This window comes from Lemur catta, chromosome 16 (assembly GCF_020740605.2).
Source record: "Lemur catta isolate mLemCat1 chromosome 16, mLemCat1.pri, whole genome shotgun sequence".
NCBI lineage: Eukaryota > Metazoa > Chordata > Mammalia > Primates > Lemuridae > Lemur > Lemur catta.
Genome location: NC_059143.1, coordinates 11,338,262 through 11,356,948, shown reverse-complemented (window position 1 = coordinate 11,356,948; position 18,687 = coordinate 11,338,262). Strand labels below are relative to the sequence as shown.

Genomic DNA, 18,687 nt, shown 5'->3' with positions numbered 1-18,687 from the left:
GGATCAGAGTGGTGTTGCCTGCAGCACTGTGTTCAGACTGATTCTGTCGCTCAGTGCTCAGTCTGGACTCAAAGGGAAAGAGGGTGGGATCCATTAATGTTGGGATCTGCTAATGCTGTCTGCCATGGGCCAGGGATGGGAGCATGGAAGTGGTGGGGTGAGCCACCTAAGTGGTGCCACCATGCTAAGAGACTGTCATCTATAAGAAGGTTCAGAGACATGAATCCCATTGCCAAAAGCCACACAGCTACTTAGTATTTCTCCAATTTATCTAAAAAAAGAAAAAAAAAGGTTCAGGGCCAAGGGAAAACATGAAGATTAGGAGGATTAACCATCCTAAAAATGAAAAACTATCTGCCTTCAAGGCATTCAGAATTGGAAAAACCTCCCTGAAGCCTTTGGATGGACACTTTATCCAAATTGCTAGGAGCTCTAACTGGCCCCCTTGCAAAAGCCTGAAGTCCTTCTCTCCCCAATTTCAGAGGCATTTCCAAGCCTATAATACTAAAGACTGACTATTTTTTCCAGGGGAAAATTTTTCTTAGTGACTAGATGAAGGGATAAAGAAGTATGAAGACATTTTAAAGTGTTATTTGCTGAGGATTAACAGATATTTGAATTTAACTTTAGAATCTTTTAAATGACAGCTCACTTAATATCATATTTATTTATTTATTTTATTTTAACCGTGAGATGTTTGCTTTAGAAATATCATTTTTAAAAAGTTCTTTCTATAGCACATTGAATAAAAGTCCAAGATGGGACTTGGACATTGTTTTCACTAATCGTGGCAGCGGCAGTAGTGTCAGTTCCCAGGTGAATAGCACATCATAGCAAATCCAATACATTCTTCATCAGAGCCAAGCTGCAGTGACATGCTTTGAAGAAACTCTGGCCCCCAAATCTCTCTTCTAGAATGAAAATTTACTGTTAAACATTCAGAAACTCTTTTTGAAAATACTAATATTCTTGAGTGATACAATATTTCATCTTCACTATTTAATAAGTAAGAAAGAAGGAAAAGCTAGTGATAAGGTGAAGAGATTTGTCAATAGCTGTGGAATGAGAGAAGATAGTGACAGAAAAAAAAGTTTTCAGAGAGTAGCTACAGGAGTTTTGCAGGCCCAAAGGTGAATTTCATTGTCTCAAGACTACTCCTGACTCCAGAATGTTCAACTGACCTTGGCCCTTGTATATCTGAAGAGTCAATACCTAACAATAAGTAGCAGATGAAAACCACCCACATAAATAAACCCTCTAGATGCCTTTGGAATTAGAAAATGGAAAAGAAAAAAGAAAAACAAAAAACAATGTAGGAAAGTATAGGAGTTCCTTCTCTCCAACATTTCTGAGAGAAGATGGGAGTTGAAAACCTGCAACAAAATGTTGCCCCAATCTTACTTGACTAATTTTAGTTATCTTGGTTCATGGCTATGATTCATCCCTAAAGCTGTGAATTGCTGAGGAGGAAGAAGGAAAAAAAAATTGACTTAAATGTCAAAGAAGTAGGAACATAAATATAGTTTTCTTTTTTGAGGAACTAGAATTCCAGGATATGGGGATCTTTTTTTCTCATGAGGGATGGAATGCTTCAAACTTCTAGAAAAATAATGATCTCCAGTCAAAACATCATCAAGGAATAAGAGACAGAATTGATTGTGAGTCACATCATGTCTGAATTTTTGCCTCCATACTGTATTTTCTCTTCTCCTTATGTATTTCCTTAAATCTGGTTAAACTAGAGATCACAGATAATCATTTTTCGTTGAAGCTGATGAAGACTGTAATGACAAAATGGAACTCATAAAATACTTGTGGGAGAAGTGAATGGCAGTTAGCAGGACTGTGAGACATGATTCTGGGGAATGGAATGGTAGCATAGAGAAGACAGACGTGTTGCGATGGTGGCCAGATGTTTCCTTGTCTGCTAAAGAAGAGGGGACAACAGAGATGGTTTGGTGAAACTCCATCCTAAGTAAAGAAAAAAGTTATTCAACCTACTAGGTGTCCCCTAGTCCCTTGGTTATCAATTTGGATTTCTGTAAGTGTGGAGGAAGGAAACAGCAGTCACTGACTCACACTCAGTTCAATGATTTCACTGTCTAAAGTAGCTCACCCTCTACCATCAGCCTAGCCACACTCTGCATGTTTGCCTCTTTCTGCCCTTAAAACTTCTGAGCAGTAAAGGAAATATATGATGGTTGTAGAGATATGGTCCCAGACATTAGAGGGAGATAATGTTGTGTAGAAGACAAAAGAGAAAGAAAGAGTTCCTATGCCTTCAGAGGGATTCTCCACACCCTAGAAGCTATGAGAGTAGCCCCAAGGCACAATTGTGAATGTTGGTTTCAGCCTCTACCACTGCCCTCAGCCTCTGTTAGAGTGCTCTCCTCATCTTCCTCACAGCTCTGCTCCTTTCTGTTCTCCTCACACCTGTGTATTGCGATGAGCAGTAATCACTGTACTACATCACCCAAGACCCAAAGTGTCATTCAGTGACTGTGACCAGTGCACCCTAATGATAACCTCACGGGATACTCAAGAGGTGGAAGGGACTGGGGGTTGCAGGTCCAAGCGACTTTCTTGTCTATTGCATTCCCTTTTTTGCATCTTCTGGAAAATGTCAATTAACATCACAGCTGTGACTACCTATTATTGTTTCTAGTGGAGAGATATTTTATGGTCCACAGAAGATATTTGCCAAAAGAGTTCTTGGTCACCCTCATTTTATACCACCCTGGCGCACTGCCTTTATTACAAATCCAGTTCTTTTCAGTCTGGTTATATTTAATTTTCCAAGCCTCTGCTAGGTATGCCAAAGTGCAATGAAGACCTGTTTCTATTTCTTATTTCTATGATCAACTTTTACCTTGCATGACAGTGTTGTGGGTTGAATTGTGTTCTTTAAATAGATATGTTGAAGTCCTAACTCCCAGTATCTGTGAATGTGACCTTATTTGGAGATAAGGTCTTTGCAGATTTCATCAAGTTAACATGAGGTCATCAGGGAGGGCCAGTATGACTGGTGTCTTAAGAAGACAGCCATGAGGGGACACAGGAGGGAGAGCACCATATGACGACAGAGACAGATTGAAGTGCTGCAGCTGCAAGCCAAGGAATGCCAAGCATTGCTGCCACCAGAATCTAGGAAGAGACGAGGAAGAATTATCCTCCACAGGTTTCAGGAGAGCAGGGCCCTGCTGACACCTTGATTCCAGACTTCTAGCTTCCTGAACTATAAAACAATGCATTTCTATTGTTTCATGCCACCAAGTTTGTGGCACATTGTTACGACAGTCCTAGGACATGAACACATGCAGAAATAAAGGCAAAGAAGAAGGGAATGGGAAGCCAAAGGAAGGAAAGAAGAGCTTCTTTCCTTGGGATGGCTTGCTAACGTCTTGGTATTAACATTTGATTAAAATGATCCAGAATGGTTCTGCATAATCCTTTGAAAAAGAATTCACGAAGGGACTATCCCTGTCCATTTCTCTAAAAGATAATATACTTTGCTACTTAAATAAATTCCCACCATAGAAGAGTCAGCTATTTTTCAGTGTTCTTGATTAAGAGCCTGATTTGTTTTCCTTAACTCAACTGCTTTGGTCTTTTCTGTTTTATTTATTTTCTTTTAACATTTTATTTTGCATAAAATATTATAGTGTAAATAATATAAACGCATGAATAGTCATATGCATTTCTTCAAAATATGGAATCAAAGGCAAGTAAAAATACTAATTGTCTGTAACATATTTTTCAGGTCCAAATGTAATTCTATCTACATCCATTTTCTAAGGCTCTGATTTACTCTCTAAAAAGTATTAAAAATTATACCATGTCTTGCTTAAAATAATCAGTTTCAGTAGTTTCCTTCGTAATGCTGTTCTCTGTTTGCAAATAGCACAAGTGGAGGTAAGGACTACAGTCATGTGCTGCGTTCCAATGTCTTGATTGATGATGAATTGCATGTATGATGGTGGTACTATAAGATCATAATGGAGCTCAAAAATTCCTTTTCTATGGTGAGATATGTTTATTTCATTTCATTTTATTTTTAGCTGGCCTTCCTGTGTCAGAGATATGTTTAGGTACACAAATACTTACCACTGTGTTATAATTGCCTACAGTATTCAGTACAGTAACATGCTGTACAGGTTTGCCGCCTAGGAACAATAGGTGATGCCATATAGCCTGGGTGTGCAGTAGGCTGTACCACCTAGGTTTGTGTAAGTGCACTCTATGGCATTCACACAATGACGAAGTTGCCTAATGACACATTTTCTCAGAATGTATCCTCATCGCTAAGTGATGCATAAACTGTATTTCTAATCATATTTTTCAAAATAAAAAACACATTTTTAAGGTCTTACAAATTGTAATATGTATTAAGTGCCCCAAATTTAAAAATGTATATCAAGAACCTTCACATATCACCCAACTTTCAAACACAGCCACCTTCTATTAGCTCCTCCAGGACAGTCTCCTCTACTATGTTACTCAGTAAACCAAAAATTTCAAGGATCTTTTAAGGAAGAGTTCTCCTGCATAGTCAGTGGCTGAACAAGAGTCCAAGAATCGGGATACATAGATGTTCTCATTGATTAGAAATCTTAATTCTTTTTGGAAGCCATTCTGGATTGTTTCAAACCCTTCTCCTTGGAGGTGAGGGGTTCACCTTACAACTGATGCAGAGAACATATGGGTGCCCCATCTTTGGAGGCACTGGGATATACAAGTCAGATCCAAGGTCGAAACCAACAGGCCACTCACCGTATTACTCTGCTCCATCTGCAGGACGCTGTCTGCCCTGCTCGCGCTAGGGGTCCTACCGTCCGACCCTCTGTGATAAACAAGGAGCCACCAGAAACACAGTGCTAGTACCACTTACTTGAGCGTGGTGAGTTCCGTAAGGGATGGCTGGGTAGCCTTGAGATAGCTTTCTCTGCGTGCAGCGACTTTGGGGGAAGGCTTGGGACTCGTGTCCGAGTCGCCACTGTCTTCATCCCCCATGGCCTTGATATAGCTGCCGCTCCGCATTCTTCGGCACGGAATTTCGTCGTCTTTACCTCGAGGGGTGTACCCTGACCATTCATCTTGAGGAACCTATTCGGATATAAAACAGATAATTCACTTTTTTTTATAAAATCCTGCCTTTTTCTTTTCTTTTCTTTTCTTTTTTTTTATGACCCCGGATACGGGTAATATAGATAATTATCCAAAACTTTTGACATTAACCTTTTAATAATAGTATTTTAATGTAATAGGCTTGAAAATATTTTGAATACATGCAAATCCGTGTCTCAGTTTTAAAACAACCTGTGTCCTAGGAAAAATCGAAACCATTCGCTCTGATTCATTTATACTTAGTTTTCATAGGCATGCCATTGGAAAGAAAAGCAGTTTTATTTGAGGTTTGCAATGATTTGTTTTCAGTTGTCCTTTAAGATTCAGGAATGTTTTCTGGTTGACATATGCCTTCCAAAACTTTCCACCTTTACCATCTCATATCCAATCTCTTTTCTTCCTAAACCAGTGTCTGTCCCAGCTGCATTCACTTCCAAGTCACCTTCTTTTTGAACCCCTGTTAATTTGAATTTAGCTTCCATAGATCTGCTTTAAAGACTCTTTAAGGGTTTCCAATGATCTCCTCATGAAAGCTATTGGCATTTTCTTAATTTTTATTTTTGTTGACCTCTACACACACACACGCACACATGTACACACAATAACACTTCTTGTGAGCTCCTGCCCTTTTGGCTTTCTGGTTGCTCCACTTACCTGGTACAGCTACTACTGTCTGAATTGTTCTTTTCCTCTTGCTTTCCTGGATCTTACTCTAAGTTCCTAATTGTGGGCACCACACAAGATAATGTTGTCAGGGCACTGCTCTATTTTCTTTTCACAATCATTTCTTCTGAGTTTGGCGGGGCGTTGCACTACGTTTTAGAAGGTTTCTTTATTATGACTTTCTCTCTCTTCAGTTCCTCCTAGATTTTCCACTTCTCTATGAACTCATTCTAGGATTTCACTCCTCCTCCATTTAGGGGAAAAATTGCATAACATCACTCTTTTTTATCCATCAAGAAGTAACAAACAGCCTACAGTGCCCAGAACACTACACAGAGCTTAATTAAAAGAGACCCAAAAAGGGGGAGGCTGGTTCTTGCCCTCAATATGCTTATAACAGAGATGAGAAGACAGAGCATAAATAGATTTAGAAATAGTTCCAAATCGTCATTGTAGCAAGTTTAAGATGTGGTGCCATAAATGGAATATGTGTTAATACTAAAGAGACACTAGAAACAGGAGTTACCAGTTATGGTGAAGAAGAAGGAGTATCCAGGAAGGGCTCCCTGGAATTGGCCAGGTTTGCAATGAGAAGATAAAAAGGTATTTAATATTTTAATGCTAACTACTTACTTGTTATCCCTTAACATAATGTAGTACTTCATTATTAACATTTAACTACACTAAGCAGTTTGCCTATAAGATCTTATTTCATGAAATCAACAATGTGTGTGTTTTTTCTGTATTTTTCAGATGAGAAGCAGGATCTCAGAGAGGTTAAGGAAATTGCCCAAAGACACACAGTTAGTAAATGGCAGCACTGGAGTTCAAAATATTTTGGTTTAACTTCTAAGATCAGAATTTCATTAATCTAAATTTTATGATTAATAACATAATTTTGAAATCTAAAATGTTAGGAAAATTGTCCACAATGACACGTACACACATTAGACGTAGATTTCTAAGCATTATAGGTTCTAGGAAGTGAGAAGAGATGTCTTAGTAAAATAAGGCATGATTCTTTTCTTCTTATATTATTAATTTATGTGTATAATTTGAAAAAAAACTTTATATCTAGAAACATCAGATTGAAGAGCTGCTACTATTCATGGACTTGAAAACAGCAGTTTGTAGGTTCTAATTCTGAAAAGCACTAACAAACATTAAGCTTCACTCTGCAGCATGTTCATCCTATTTAGCAAGTTCTCATACTGTTCTTGTGTGCAGGCACTGTTCTGAGTGCTTTACAAATGTTAGAGCTCATTTGATCCACACAGCTGAGGAGTGGTATTATTATTATCATCTCCATTTTACAAACGAGAAAACTAAGGTTATGAAATTTATAACTTAACAAAGTTATAGCCAAGAAGGGCCGGAGTTTCAGTGGGGCCCTTCCTGGGGCCTTCTCCTATTTGACGCTGCCTCTCTCTTTCTAGGTTGTGCTTTGTGGCGCCTGCAGAACCGAGCAATTACAGTCCATGATACCTTGGTAATCCACCACATTTGATTCACTTGCCATTTATTAATTATGCTAGCAACAATGTAGTGTTTTTACTTTTTTAGCTAAAAAGCATCAAAATCACCACAGCAACAAAGATTTCTAGAGGAATTATAAATGTCGAGAATAGTCTTGTTTTCCTTCAATTGGCAGGTAACTCATTGCACACCTATGACCATGTTCAGAATCTCATTATTGGCTTAGCAATTACATTTAAAAAATTAACTCAGTACAGTGGGGGCAGGGGAGGGGAGTCATAGACAATGAGCACTTGCGCTGCTCAGTAAGTACTGATGCGAGTTCGTGGGCACCGTGCTCTGAAATATGTCAAAGACTGATGACAAACGGATTAGCTCAAATTGCTTATTTGCCAATTTCTGTTTAGGTATTTTTTCAAAGTTAGTTTATCGTAGAAACTTGGGCTTGTACTAGAAACAGTCTGTAATTGTTGCTAAGGGAACCAGCTGAGAAGTATTTAATCTGTATATCTTTCAATTAATCATGCTTTTCAAACGAGAACAGCTAAGAGGTTGTGTGGAAGTGACTTCCCTTTAAGTGGAATTTGAATATCAATACATTATTCATACACCTAACGTTAGCATTCAAGGTTATATATGAAATAATACAGCAATCAGTTCTAGGAAGAATGTAAAGACACAGAAAATCCAGACCTTGGGGAAGAAAAACACTATTGCTGAACTGTAAGGACCAAGACAATTACTATAATTGAGCCAGTTTTTATTTTTCATTTCTTGAACTCTAAAGCAAAAGGGAGACATTGCTTACATACATGGTTTTGGAACAAAGCATGCTGGTTTGCACGGGGCCCACAGAGTGAAATGGTACTCCTATTTGGTTGGAAAGAAAGGACAATTACATGGCTGCAGCTGCTATTGTGAGCTGGTGAGAGGTTGCTGCGTCTTTCCACTTCGGTTGCACAGAGAGAAGAGATTTAGAGTAATCCAAAGAAAAGGTTAACCTTGCAGCTGTCTGAGAAGAGCCCTCATTATTGCTGGTGATGGCAGTTTCAGGGATTGTTAGTCTTGGTAAGAGAGGGAAGCTGGAGCAGAGAGAAAGAGCACAGGTACGTGCTGATACCGGGCTGGCGAGATGCCCTGCTTGTCCGCACCTGCTTAGAAAGGGAGATGGTTGGACCCGACAAATGTAAAGAACTAATAATAAAAGCAATCTAATGGAGGTTAGGTTTTACAGTAGTTATGGATTGGAAAAAAAGAGGATTATTTGCTTTTTAACGCATATGTTTAAGCATTAACACTCAATAGAGATCTTTATTTTTGATAAAACAAAATGAGAGTCAGTGTGCAATTTCTATTTCAGATATAATAGTCCAGCTATAACTTAAACCACATGTCATCGCTCAGGAGTCCAGAAGACCTGCCCTTGACTGAAGAATGACCACAATCAAGTGCCATCATCCTCTAATTACAGGATGGGATGCTTTCTGAATCGGAATAGTGTTATGGACACTGAATGACGGGCCGTTCTAATGAAGGTTATAGTCTATCCAGTCATGGAACAGGAGGAAATAAAACACCACCTAATAGAGGCTTGCATTTTCTGTCTCCCCTCCTGCCTCCCTCCCTTATTCCTTTACTTCTACAAGTATTTTTTGATTATTTATCTGCCAGCCATATAGCAGTGAACAATACAAATGTTGATCCCGTTCTGTGTAATTTGCATTCTGGAAGGAGAGCTGGAAGAGATAGATAATAGACGAGCACACTGATAAGTGAACAAGATGATTTCAGAAACCATAAATGCTATGAGGAAAATAAGATGAGGCTGTGTGTTAGGGTAGCCAGAGGTATCTGCTTTAACTTGTTTTTCAAGACAAGCTGCCCTGAAGAAGTAATGTCTGAGAGGAGATCTGATGACCAGAGGAGCCAGCCTTGGGAAAATATGAAGGAAGGAGCTTCCGGGCAGAAGGATCAGACAGTGCAAAGTCTCTAGAGTAAGGATACGCTTGGTGTAATCAAAGCCCTAGGAATGAAAATGCCAGCCTGGTCAGAGAGCACTGAGCAAGAGGGAAGTGATACGAGGTGGCGCTTGGGGGGGCCCAGCCCAGGTCGCACAGGGTCTTCTAAGTTCATCTCAAACCTTCCTTAGCACTGAACTCAGCTCTCCCGAAGTTCCCTTAACTGCTCCAGCCTAAATTGATCTTCTCCTTTGCGAAATCTATAGTATGTACCACCTACATAAGGGGTCAGCAAACTATAGCTTGCTGACTAAATCTCGTCTACTGTCTGCTTTTGTAAATAAAGTTTTATTGGTATATAGCATCTCCATTCATTAGATGTGGTCATGGCTGGTTTTAAGCTACAAGGGCAAAGTGTATGGAGACCGTACAGCCCACAGAAAAAGTTTGTCAACCGCTGAGGCACATGATAATATTGAGTAATTATTTGCATAATCACAAAATGGTGTTTTACATACACTACTTGTTCTTTGTGTCTTTGTTTCATCTTTCCAACAATTCTGTAAATTCACTGAAATTGGGGGAAGCAGTATTGCTGAAGGATTAGAGTGATGGGCTTCGTAATTAGACTGCCCTGAATTCCTGATGTGCAAATTAGTTAACTTCTCTGTGCCTCAGTTTCCTGCCCATGCATGGATTAAATGAGGTAATGTCACAAACACAGAGGAAGTGCTTAATAAAGATTTGTTTTATGGGAGTTCTGCAGCACTGACATGGTATTGAGCACAAGGATGCTCCTTGATTATGGATGACTTTGGCTTTCCAAGAAAACTCTGATGTCTGCTTTCAATTTTCTTTGGTAATGTAGGGGCAGAAATAATTGAAATATATTAAGCCAAAGCATAAATTCCTAGTATGTTATCTGCTCACAACATTTTTTCCATTTTTTAAAATTTCAGAATATTACGGGAGTACAAATATTTTGGTTACATGGATTATTTTTATACTGCTTCAGTCAAAGTTATAAGTGTGCAGCTCACCCAGAGAGTGTACATTGTACCCATTAGGTATTATTTCACCCATCCCCTCCTCCTCGCTCCCACCTGCCTGATTTCCATTGAGTTTTAGTTCCGTCTGTGCACATGAGTGCTGATCGGTTAGTTCTAATTTAATAGTGAGTACATGTGGTGCTTGTTTTTCCATTCTTGCGATACTTCACTAAGGAGGACGGTCTCCAGTTCTATCCAGATTGCTGCAAAAGGTATTAATTCATTTTTTATGGCTGAATAGTATTCCATGGTGCACATATACCACATTTTATTAATCCAATCATGACGTGATGGGCATTTGGGTTGATTCCACATCTTTGTGATTGTGAATTGTGCTGCAATAAACATTCTAGCACAAGTATCTTTTTGATAAAATGACTTTTTTTTCCTTTGAGTAAATACCCAGTAGTGGGATTGCTGGATCAAATGGTAGGTCTACTTTTAGTTCTTTGAGGAATCTCCATACTATTTTCCATAGACGTTGCACTAGTTTGCAGTCCCACCAACAGTGTATAAGCCTTCCTTTCTCTCCACATCCATGCTAACATCTATATTTTGGGATTTTTTGAAAAAAGCCATTCTCACTGGGGTTAGGTGATATCTCTTTGTGGTTTTGATTTGGCTTTCTCTAATGAGTGGTAACATTGAGCATTTTTTCGTATGTTTATTGGCCATTAGTCTATCTTCTTTTGAAAAGTTTCTGTTCATGTCTTTTGCCCACTTTTTCATAGAGCTATGTGATTTTTTTCATGCTGATTTGCTTGAGTTCTTTGTAGATTCTAGTTGTGAGCCCATTAGTGGATGTATAGAATTTGAATATGTTCTCTCATTCTATAGGTTGTCTATTTGCTCTGTTGAGTGTTTCCTTAGTTCTCCAGAAGCTATTTAATTTAATCAAGTGCCATTTATTTATTTTTGTTGTTGCTGTGATTGCCCTTGGAGTCTTTTTCATAAATCTTACGCCTGGGCTGATATCTAGAAGAGCTCTTCCAACATTTTCTTCTAGAATTATTATGGTTTCATGTCTTAGATTTAAGTCTGTTATCCATCTTGAACTAATTTTTGTGAGTGGTGAGAGATATGGATCCTGTTTCAATCTTCTACATGTGGCTATCCAATTTTCCCAGCACCATTTGTTGAGCAGGGATTCTTTTCCCCAGTGTATATTGCTGTCTACTTTGTCAAAGATTAGATAGCAATATGTGGATGGTTTTATATTTGAGTTCTCTATTCTGTTCCATTGGTCTATGTCTCTATTTTTGTGCCAGTACCATGCTGTTTTGGTTACTACAGACTTGTAGTATACCTTAAAGTCTGGTGAAGTGATGCCTCCAGATTTGTTCCTTTTGCTTAATAAGGTTGTTTTGGCTTAATAATGTTGGGGTTCTTTTCTGGTTCCAAATGAAGAATGAGATTATTTTTTCTAGATCTGTGAAAAATGACATTGGTATTTTGATGAGGATTGCATTGAGTCTGTAAATTACTTTGGGTAGTATGGACACTTACAAAATGTTTATTCTACCAATTCATAAGCATGATATGTTTTTCTATTTGTTTACATAATCTGTAATTTCCTTGCTCAGTGATTCATAGTTCTCTTTGTACAGCTTTTTCACCTCCTTGGTTAAATATATTGCTAGATATTTTATTTTTTTTGTTGCTATTGCGAAGACTATTGAGTCTTTGATTTGGTTCTCAGTTTGACTATTGTTGGCGTATATGAATGCTACTGATTTGTGTAAATTGATTTTGGAGCCTGAGACTGCTGAATGTATCTATTAATTGCAGGAGTCTCTTTGCAGAATCTTTGTGATTTTCTAGATATAAGATCATATCATCAGCAAAGAGCGATAGCTTGACCTTGTCTTTCCCCATTTGGATACCCTTAATTTCCTTCTCTTGGCTGATTGCTCTGGCTAGGACTTCCAGAACTATGTTGAATAGAAGTGTTGACAGTGCACATCTTTGTCTTCCGGTTCTGAGTAGGAACACTTTCAACTTTTCCCCATTCATTATGATGTTGACTGTGGTTTTGTCATATATGGCTTCTATAATTTTAAGGTATGTTCCATCTATGCCTATTTTGTTAAGAGTTTTTATCATAAAAGGGTGCTGAATTTTTTCAAATGCTTTTTCTGCATCTATTGAGACGATCATATGTTCTTTGTTTTTGCTCCTGTTTATGTAGTGAATCACATTTATGGATTTATGTTTGCTGAACAAAGCTTACATCCCTGGGATGAAGCCCACTTGGTTGTGGGGGATTATTTTTGTGATGTGCTGCTGAATTTGGTTTGCTAGAATTTTATTGAGGATTTTCACATCCATATCAATAAGAGATAATGGTCTATAGTTTTCTGTTTTTGTTGTGTCCTTTCCTGGCTTTGGTATCAAAGTGATACTGGCTTCATAGAATGAGTTGGGAAGGATTCCTTCCTTCTCAAGTTTATGAAATCATTTCTACAATATAAGTACCAATTCTTCTTTGTAGGTGTGATAAAATTTGGCTGTGAAACCACCTGGTCCAGGACTTTTTTTGTTGGAAGATTGTATTACTGCTTCAATTTCGTTGCTTGTAATTGGTCTGTTTAGGAGTTGTATTTTCTTCCTGATTGAGCCTTGGGAGGTTGTGTGTTTCTGGGAATTTTTCCATTTCCTCAACATTTTTGAGTTTATGTACATAGAGATTTTTATAGTATTAACAGATGATATTTTGTATTTCCGTGGTATCAGTTGTAATATCTCCTTTTTATTTCTGATTGAGCCTATTTGGGTCCTTTATTTTCTATTTCTGGTTAATCTAGTGAGAGGTCCATCAATTTTATTTATCTTTTCAAAGAACCAACTCTTCATTTCATTAGTCTTCTGTATTATTATTTTGTTTTTGACTTCATTAGTTCTGCTCTGACCTTAGTTATTTCTTTTCTTCTGCTGGGTTTGGGATTGGTTGCTCCTCCTTTTCTAGTTCTTTGAGATGATTCATTAGATTGTTGATTTGTGATGTTTCTGTGTGTTTGATGTAGGCATTTAAGCCTATAAATTTTCCCTTTAGGACTTCCTTTGCTGAACCCCACAGATTTTGATAACTTGTGTCCCCTTTGTCATTGAGTTCAAGGAATCTTTTGATTCCCACCTTAATTTCCTCCTTGACCCAATAATCATTCAGCAGTAGGTTGTTTAATTTCCATGACTTTGTGTAGAATTGAGTGTTTCTGTTGGAGTTGATTTCTTATTTTGTTCCACCATGGTCTGAGAGATATATGGTATAATTTCTATTTTTTTTTAATTTTTTGAGACATGTTCTGTGGCCTAAGATGTGATCAGTCTTAGAGAATGTTCCATGTGCTGATAAGAAGAATGTATGTTCAGTAGTTTGGGGGTAGAATGTTCTGTAAATGTATGTTAGGTCCACTTGCTTTGGAGTCCCATTTATGTCCAGTGTTTCTTTATTTTCTGTTTGGAGGATCTATCCAGTTCTGTCAGTGCGGTGTTGAAGTCCCCAGCAATTACAATGTTGGTGTTTATCACTTTGTTTAGATTTAGTAGGATTTGCTGTGCGAATCTGGGTGCCCCTGTGTTGGGTGCATCATTATTTGGATTGTTACGTCTTCTTGATATATTTCTCCCTGTACCATTATATAATGACCATCTTTGTCTTTCTTTACCATTGTTGATCTGAAGTCTATGTTATCTGATATGGGAATGGTCACACCTGCTTTATTTTGATTTCCATTTGCCTGGAATATTTTTTCCATCCCTTCAAGTCTGAGTGAGTGCTGGTAGGTTAGATGTGTTTCCTGGAGACAAAAGATACTGGGCCTGATTTTTTTTTTATCCATTTAGCAAGTTTCTTGAATGGGGAATTCACACTGTTCACATTTATTGAAAGAATTGGTAAATGGGATGCATTTTTGTTCATCCTGTTGGATAGAACCCTATTATTTTGTTTTACCTCTGGAGCCATTATTTTATATGGGCTCTGAACTTTAGCTTTTGGGTGATTTTATGCTGGTGGGTTTCTATTGTGCTGGTTGATGTATAATGCAGATCTGAGTACTTCTTGCAGGGCAGATCTGGTCTTGATGAATTTCCCCAGTGTTTTCTTGTCTGAAAAAGGCTTTATTTTTCCCTCATAGAAGAAACTTAGTTGTGCAGGACACAAAATTCTAAGCTGGCCATTATTCTGTTAAAGAAGACTGAAGATGGGACCCCAATCCCTTCCGGCTTGTAAGGTCTCACTTGAGATGTCTCCAGTTAGCTTGATGGGTTTTCCTTTGTAAGTTATCTGATGTTTTCACCTCACGGCTCACAGGAGTTCCTCCTTTGTGTTAACTTTAGCTAGTCTGATGACTATGTGTCATGGTGATTGCCTTTTTGCAATGAATCTCCCAGGTGTTTGTTGAGCTTCATGTACCTGGGTATCTAAATATCTAGCAAGACCAGGAAATTTTTCCTCAATTATTCACTCAAATAGATTTCCAACCCTTGTGTGTTTTCTTCTTCACCCTCAAGGATGCTTATAATTCTTATATTTGACCTGTTTATATAATACCATATTTTTTGTAGGCTTTATTCCTTCCTCTTAATTCTCTGTTCTTTATCTTTGACTGACTTATTTAATTCAAAGTTGTTGTCTTCAAGCTCTGAAATTCTTTTTTCTGCCTGGTCTAGTCTATTCTTAAGACTTTCCATTGTGTTTGTATTTCCTTAAATGAATTTTTCATTTACAGAAGTTCTATTTGATTTTTTAAAATAATTTGGTTTCTTTAATGAATTTTTCATTCATTTCCTGAATTTTTTTTGTGTTTTCTTTGTTTTGGTTTTCCATTTTCTCTTCTATTTCATTGAGCTTACTTATAATCCATATTTGGAATTTTTTATCCATATTTGGAATTCTTTATCTGCCATGTCAATATTCTAATTTTGGTTGGTATCCATTGTAGAGAGCTGGTGTTCCCTTTTTGGGGTGATCTTTTGCTCTGATTCTTTATACTTCCCGAGTTCTTTTGCTGATTCCTTCTCATCTGGAGCAGCTGTTGCTTCTTATTTTTTGATTTTCTTTTTTTTTAGACAGGGCTTTTGCCCCTTGCCTCACTCAAATGGGTGTGTTTGTAGCATATGTTTGGTGAGAACCTTTGGCTTTGCTTGTGAGTGTTTTGATGGCAATTGTTTTAGATATCCTTGGTATCGTGGTTTTCTCAATTGCTAGTTGTTTGTAGGCTGTAGCAGTGATGAGCTATGTGAGTGGGCAGATTCCCTGCCTCTCTTTGATAAGGGAGGATGGAGGTCTTTAAAATCCTTTCTCTTTCCCCAGCTCCATGGTCTTTTTAACAGCGTAAGTTGTAATGGCACGCCCAGTTTAATCTCTGAGACAGTAGGTGGTATTTGTGGGTGAGAATCAACCACACCTTTTGTGATTGAGTCAGTAAATGCTGTAAAGGGTGTGCAAATTAACCTCCCTGCCAGTAAGTGGTGTTTGCTGGAAGGAACAAGCTGCAATGCTTTTTTTGGGTCCTTTGCCTGGCTTTAGTCCCTCAGGAGAAGCACGTGAATGCCCCAGGTGGTAGATAGGGCTCTGGAACTTCAGGTGAGTCACTACTCTCTGCCATTGCAGAGGTGGGTGGGGGAGTGAGGCTGGGCAGGGCTAGGTTGCCTAAGATTGCCCTCAGGGTCCACAAAAGCTGGCAAGGGATCTGTTTCAGCAGAGGTTGAAGGTTTTCTCCCAGCTTCTGCGCAAGGTGGCAGGGAGGGGCTGTAGAGTCTCCCCTCAATCAGCAAGTCTGCTTGTGGAGACAGGAGACAGGACCATCTAAGATTCACTATCTGGCAGTCTGGGGCAGGTCTTGCTCCTCTCCCCCATCCTCTGCTCAGCAGCTTTTATTAGGAGTGTGCCAACAGGCAGGACCTCAAGCCAGCTGGGCTCCCCCATGACTGTGATGTGGGCTGGGAAGGTTCCCTGCCCAGGATCCCAGCCTGAGCTGAGAGTGCAGCCCTCCTGCGGTGAGAGGGGTGCCCTGTGAGCAAGCTGCAGCTAGGACCCACACTGCACTCTCCTCCAGCATCTGCCCATGTGGGCTCCCACATCTCCTGAGACTAATTCATAAATATCCCCTCTGTGCTCTGAGGAAATGCGATTGAGACCTGGGGGTATGGGCTCTGGCCTGTGGGCCTGTCCCCAGATCCCTGAAGATCAATCTTTAACTATGCCAGGGAGAAGCATGCTGGTCCTAAGTTTCCCCCAGGGTGCCCAAGCATGTTCAATGTCCCTCCACCTCGGGCATGTCCCACTGTGATGGAGTTGCCAAGCAAGCAGCACCAGGGAAGTCCAGGGGGCAGGGAACTCACAGTCCAAGAACCCCTCAGTTTGCTGCAGGAGCCCGAAAGGAAAGGCCTGAGCCCTACTCTTTTTGGAAGCCTTGAGGTGATGGCTCAACTGGCTGTCTTGGCAGCCACACGTTGGGGAGGGGAAGGGGAGAGAAACAGTCTGAATGGAGGACAGGTTGTTCTGTGGCTGTGTCTGTCCCTCACTCCAGGAGGCTGCCCACCCAGAATGTCCAGGCTCTAGAGTCACGCAGATCACCTGGGACCCACTGGACCTCTGTGGCTTCTGCAGTCTGGGCTGGCATTGGGAAATGTCTGTGTGGGAGCTAGCAGGATGAAACCTGAGGAGTTGAAGCCCCCTTGGGAGGATGAAGGCGCCCAGTGGGTAGAGAAGCAACATGGCACCTACTGTCCTGGCTCAGGTCTGTAGGGTGGGAGGTGCCCCAGGGGGCTGGGAGCCTAGTGCCCTGTTTACAAGAAATTCCCAGCTCACTGGTAGCTGCAGTCTCTGAGCTCGTGTGGGCAGAAAGTCTCTCCAGCAGCTTGGGAACCTGCCAACAGTCCGAGATGTGAGGGAGGGAGAAACTAACCCTCCACCTACCCTTCTCGCTAGACTCCAAGCCTCTCAGGGGTTGATCTCTGCCAATACCTTGCTCCTTCCTGTTCTGCTCCGCAACTTCTTCCCATGGAGTCTCCTGAAAGTTCTGGCACCTTCCATCAGATCCACATCCTATCTCTGTCTGTCTGCTTGTTAATTTTTTCTCTTTCATCTAAAACATCTCCTTCTTACTGAGACGCTCTGGCAGCTGGTTTCAATGGCTTAGTCATCTTGCTCCTCATCTCCAGAGATTTTTCTGCTCCCAACATTTTTAAGCTAGAGTTCCCCATCAGGAAGGACTCCGTGGCTCTCTGTCCTGGAGACTCATCTCTATTCGGAGGACTGGGAGGAGAGCCTGCAGCCCTGGGCCACCCTGGGGAAGCCAGCTTGCTAGGCTTCCCCATGATCACACTGCAGATGCCTCTTTTTGGTTCTCAAAGCAGAAAACTTACAGAAGAAGAAAGCTCTGTGGGAACTATTTTTGTATTTGGAGGTTTTTTAAGAATCTTTGGCCCTAGACCTATGCACTCCGGATGTATAAGGACTGTCACGGCCAGTGGCTGAGGGTGAGGGGGCTCTGGGCTGCATAAAGGCTCTCTCTGTCTAGCTCATAGTCACAGCAGTTGGGGAGGGCAGGCTGGAAAAGGTCAATGGCGGAGCTACTTACTGTTTATTTCTAGGGCCTAGGATAGTACCAGAAACAGAATAGGTTTCTGGGTAAATGTGAGCCTGAATGAATGAATGAATTCCACCACCAGCTTAGCAGTTTCACTCCCTATGTGTGACCTTGGATAAGTCAACTTCACTTCTTTGATTCAGTTTTTCCATCTGTAAATTGCGAACGATAATAGATGTATAATGAACAGGAATAATGTGTGTAAATACAGTTTGTGAACTTCACCATAAGAATGTGAGAACGAAGGTTAGAAACCTGTCTCCACGTGACTACTTTTTAAGTATGACCAGCCATAAAAATCTTGGGGATTAAAAAGCAGTGCCATTTTGGAACGCTGCCATCCTTCTATTTATTAGATATTCTAGTTTAAGAATATAAATGCAAATAGACTATATATTTAATCATACACAATAATATAAAAATTTCTTCTGTGATAAGAAAATGGCACTCTTAAATTGGCCCATTGTTTTGGTATTTATGTATCTTCTAGGACTTTGGAAATGGGGTGTCTTTTGGTGCTGACATTACCCCTCTACCCCAACTCAGTTGAAAGAGGATCACACCAGCTCTGGGAAGACTGGGAGCTAAAACTATTATGAGCTAGGGGAGTCCTTAAAAATCTTTCTCATAGGGAACTTTTAAAGGTTGTATCATTAAAGGTAAAAACTTCTTTTCTGAATGTCTCCAACATTTTCTGGATTTTTTTGGAGGCCTTATCCCCACTTAATTAATAAAGTTCCCATTTGGAATAGACAAGGTGCTCTTAATTTTTTACTCTTGTTCAGCTTTGTCCTAAGATAAAATACTACATTTTACTGAATT

The 18,687-nt window shown here is 39.8% G+C and overlaps 1 protein-coding gene across 1 annotated transcript in view; it reads right to left on the bottom strand.

Moving 5' to 3' along the window:
- The window catches only part of LOC123621701 (disks large-associated protein 1-like), a 168,634-nt gene that overhangs the window by 94,112 nt on the left and 55,835 nt on the right, over positions 1 to 18,687 (bottom strand). The window contains exon 2 of the mRNA XM_045527613.1: positions 4,889 to 5,103. Within this exon, the coding sequence (XP_045383569.1) occupies positions 4,889 to 5,103 (215 nt within the window). The remainder of the gene's footprint in view (positions 1 to 4,888; positions 5,104 to 18,687) is intronic.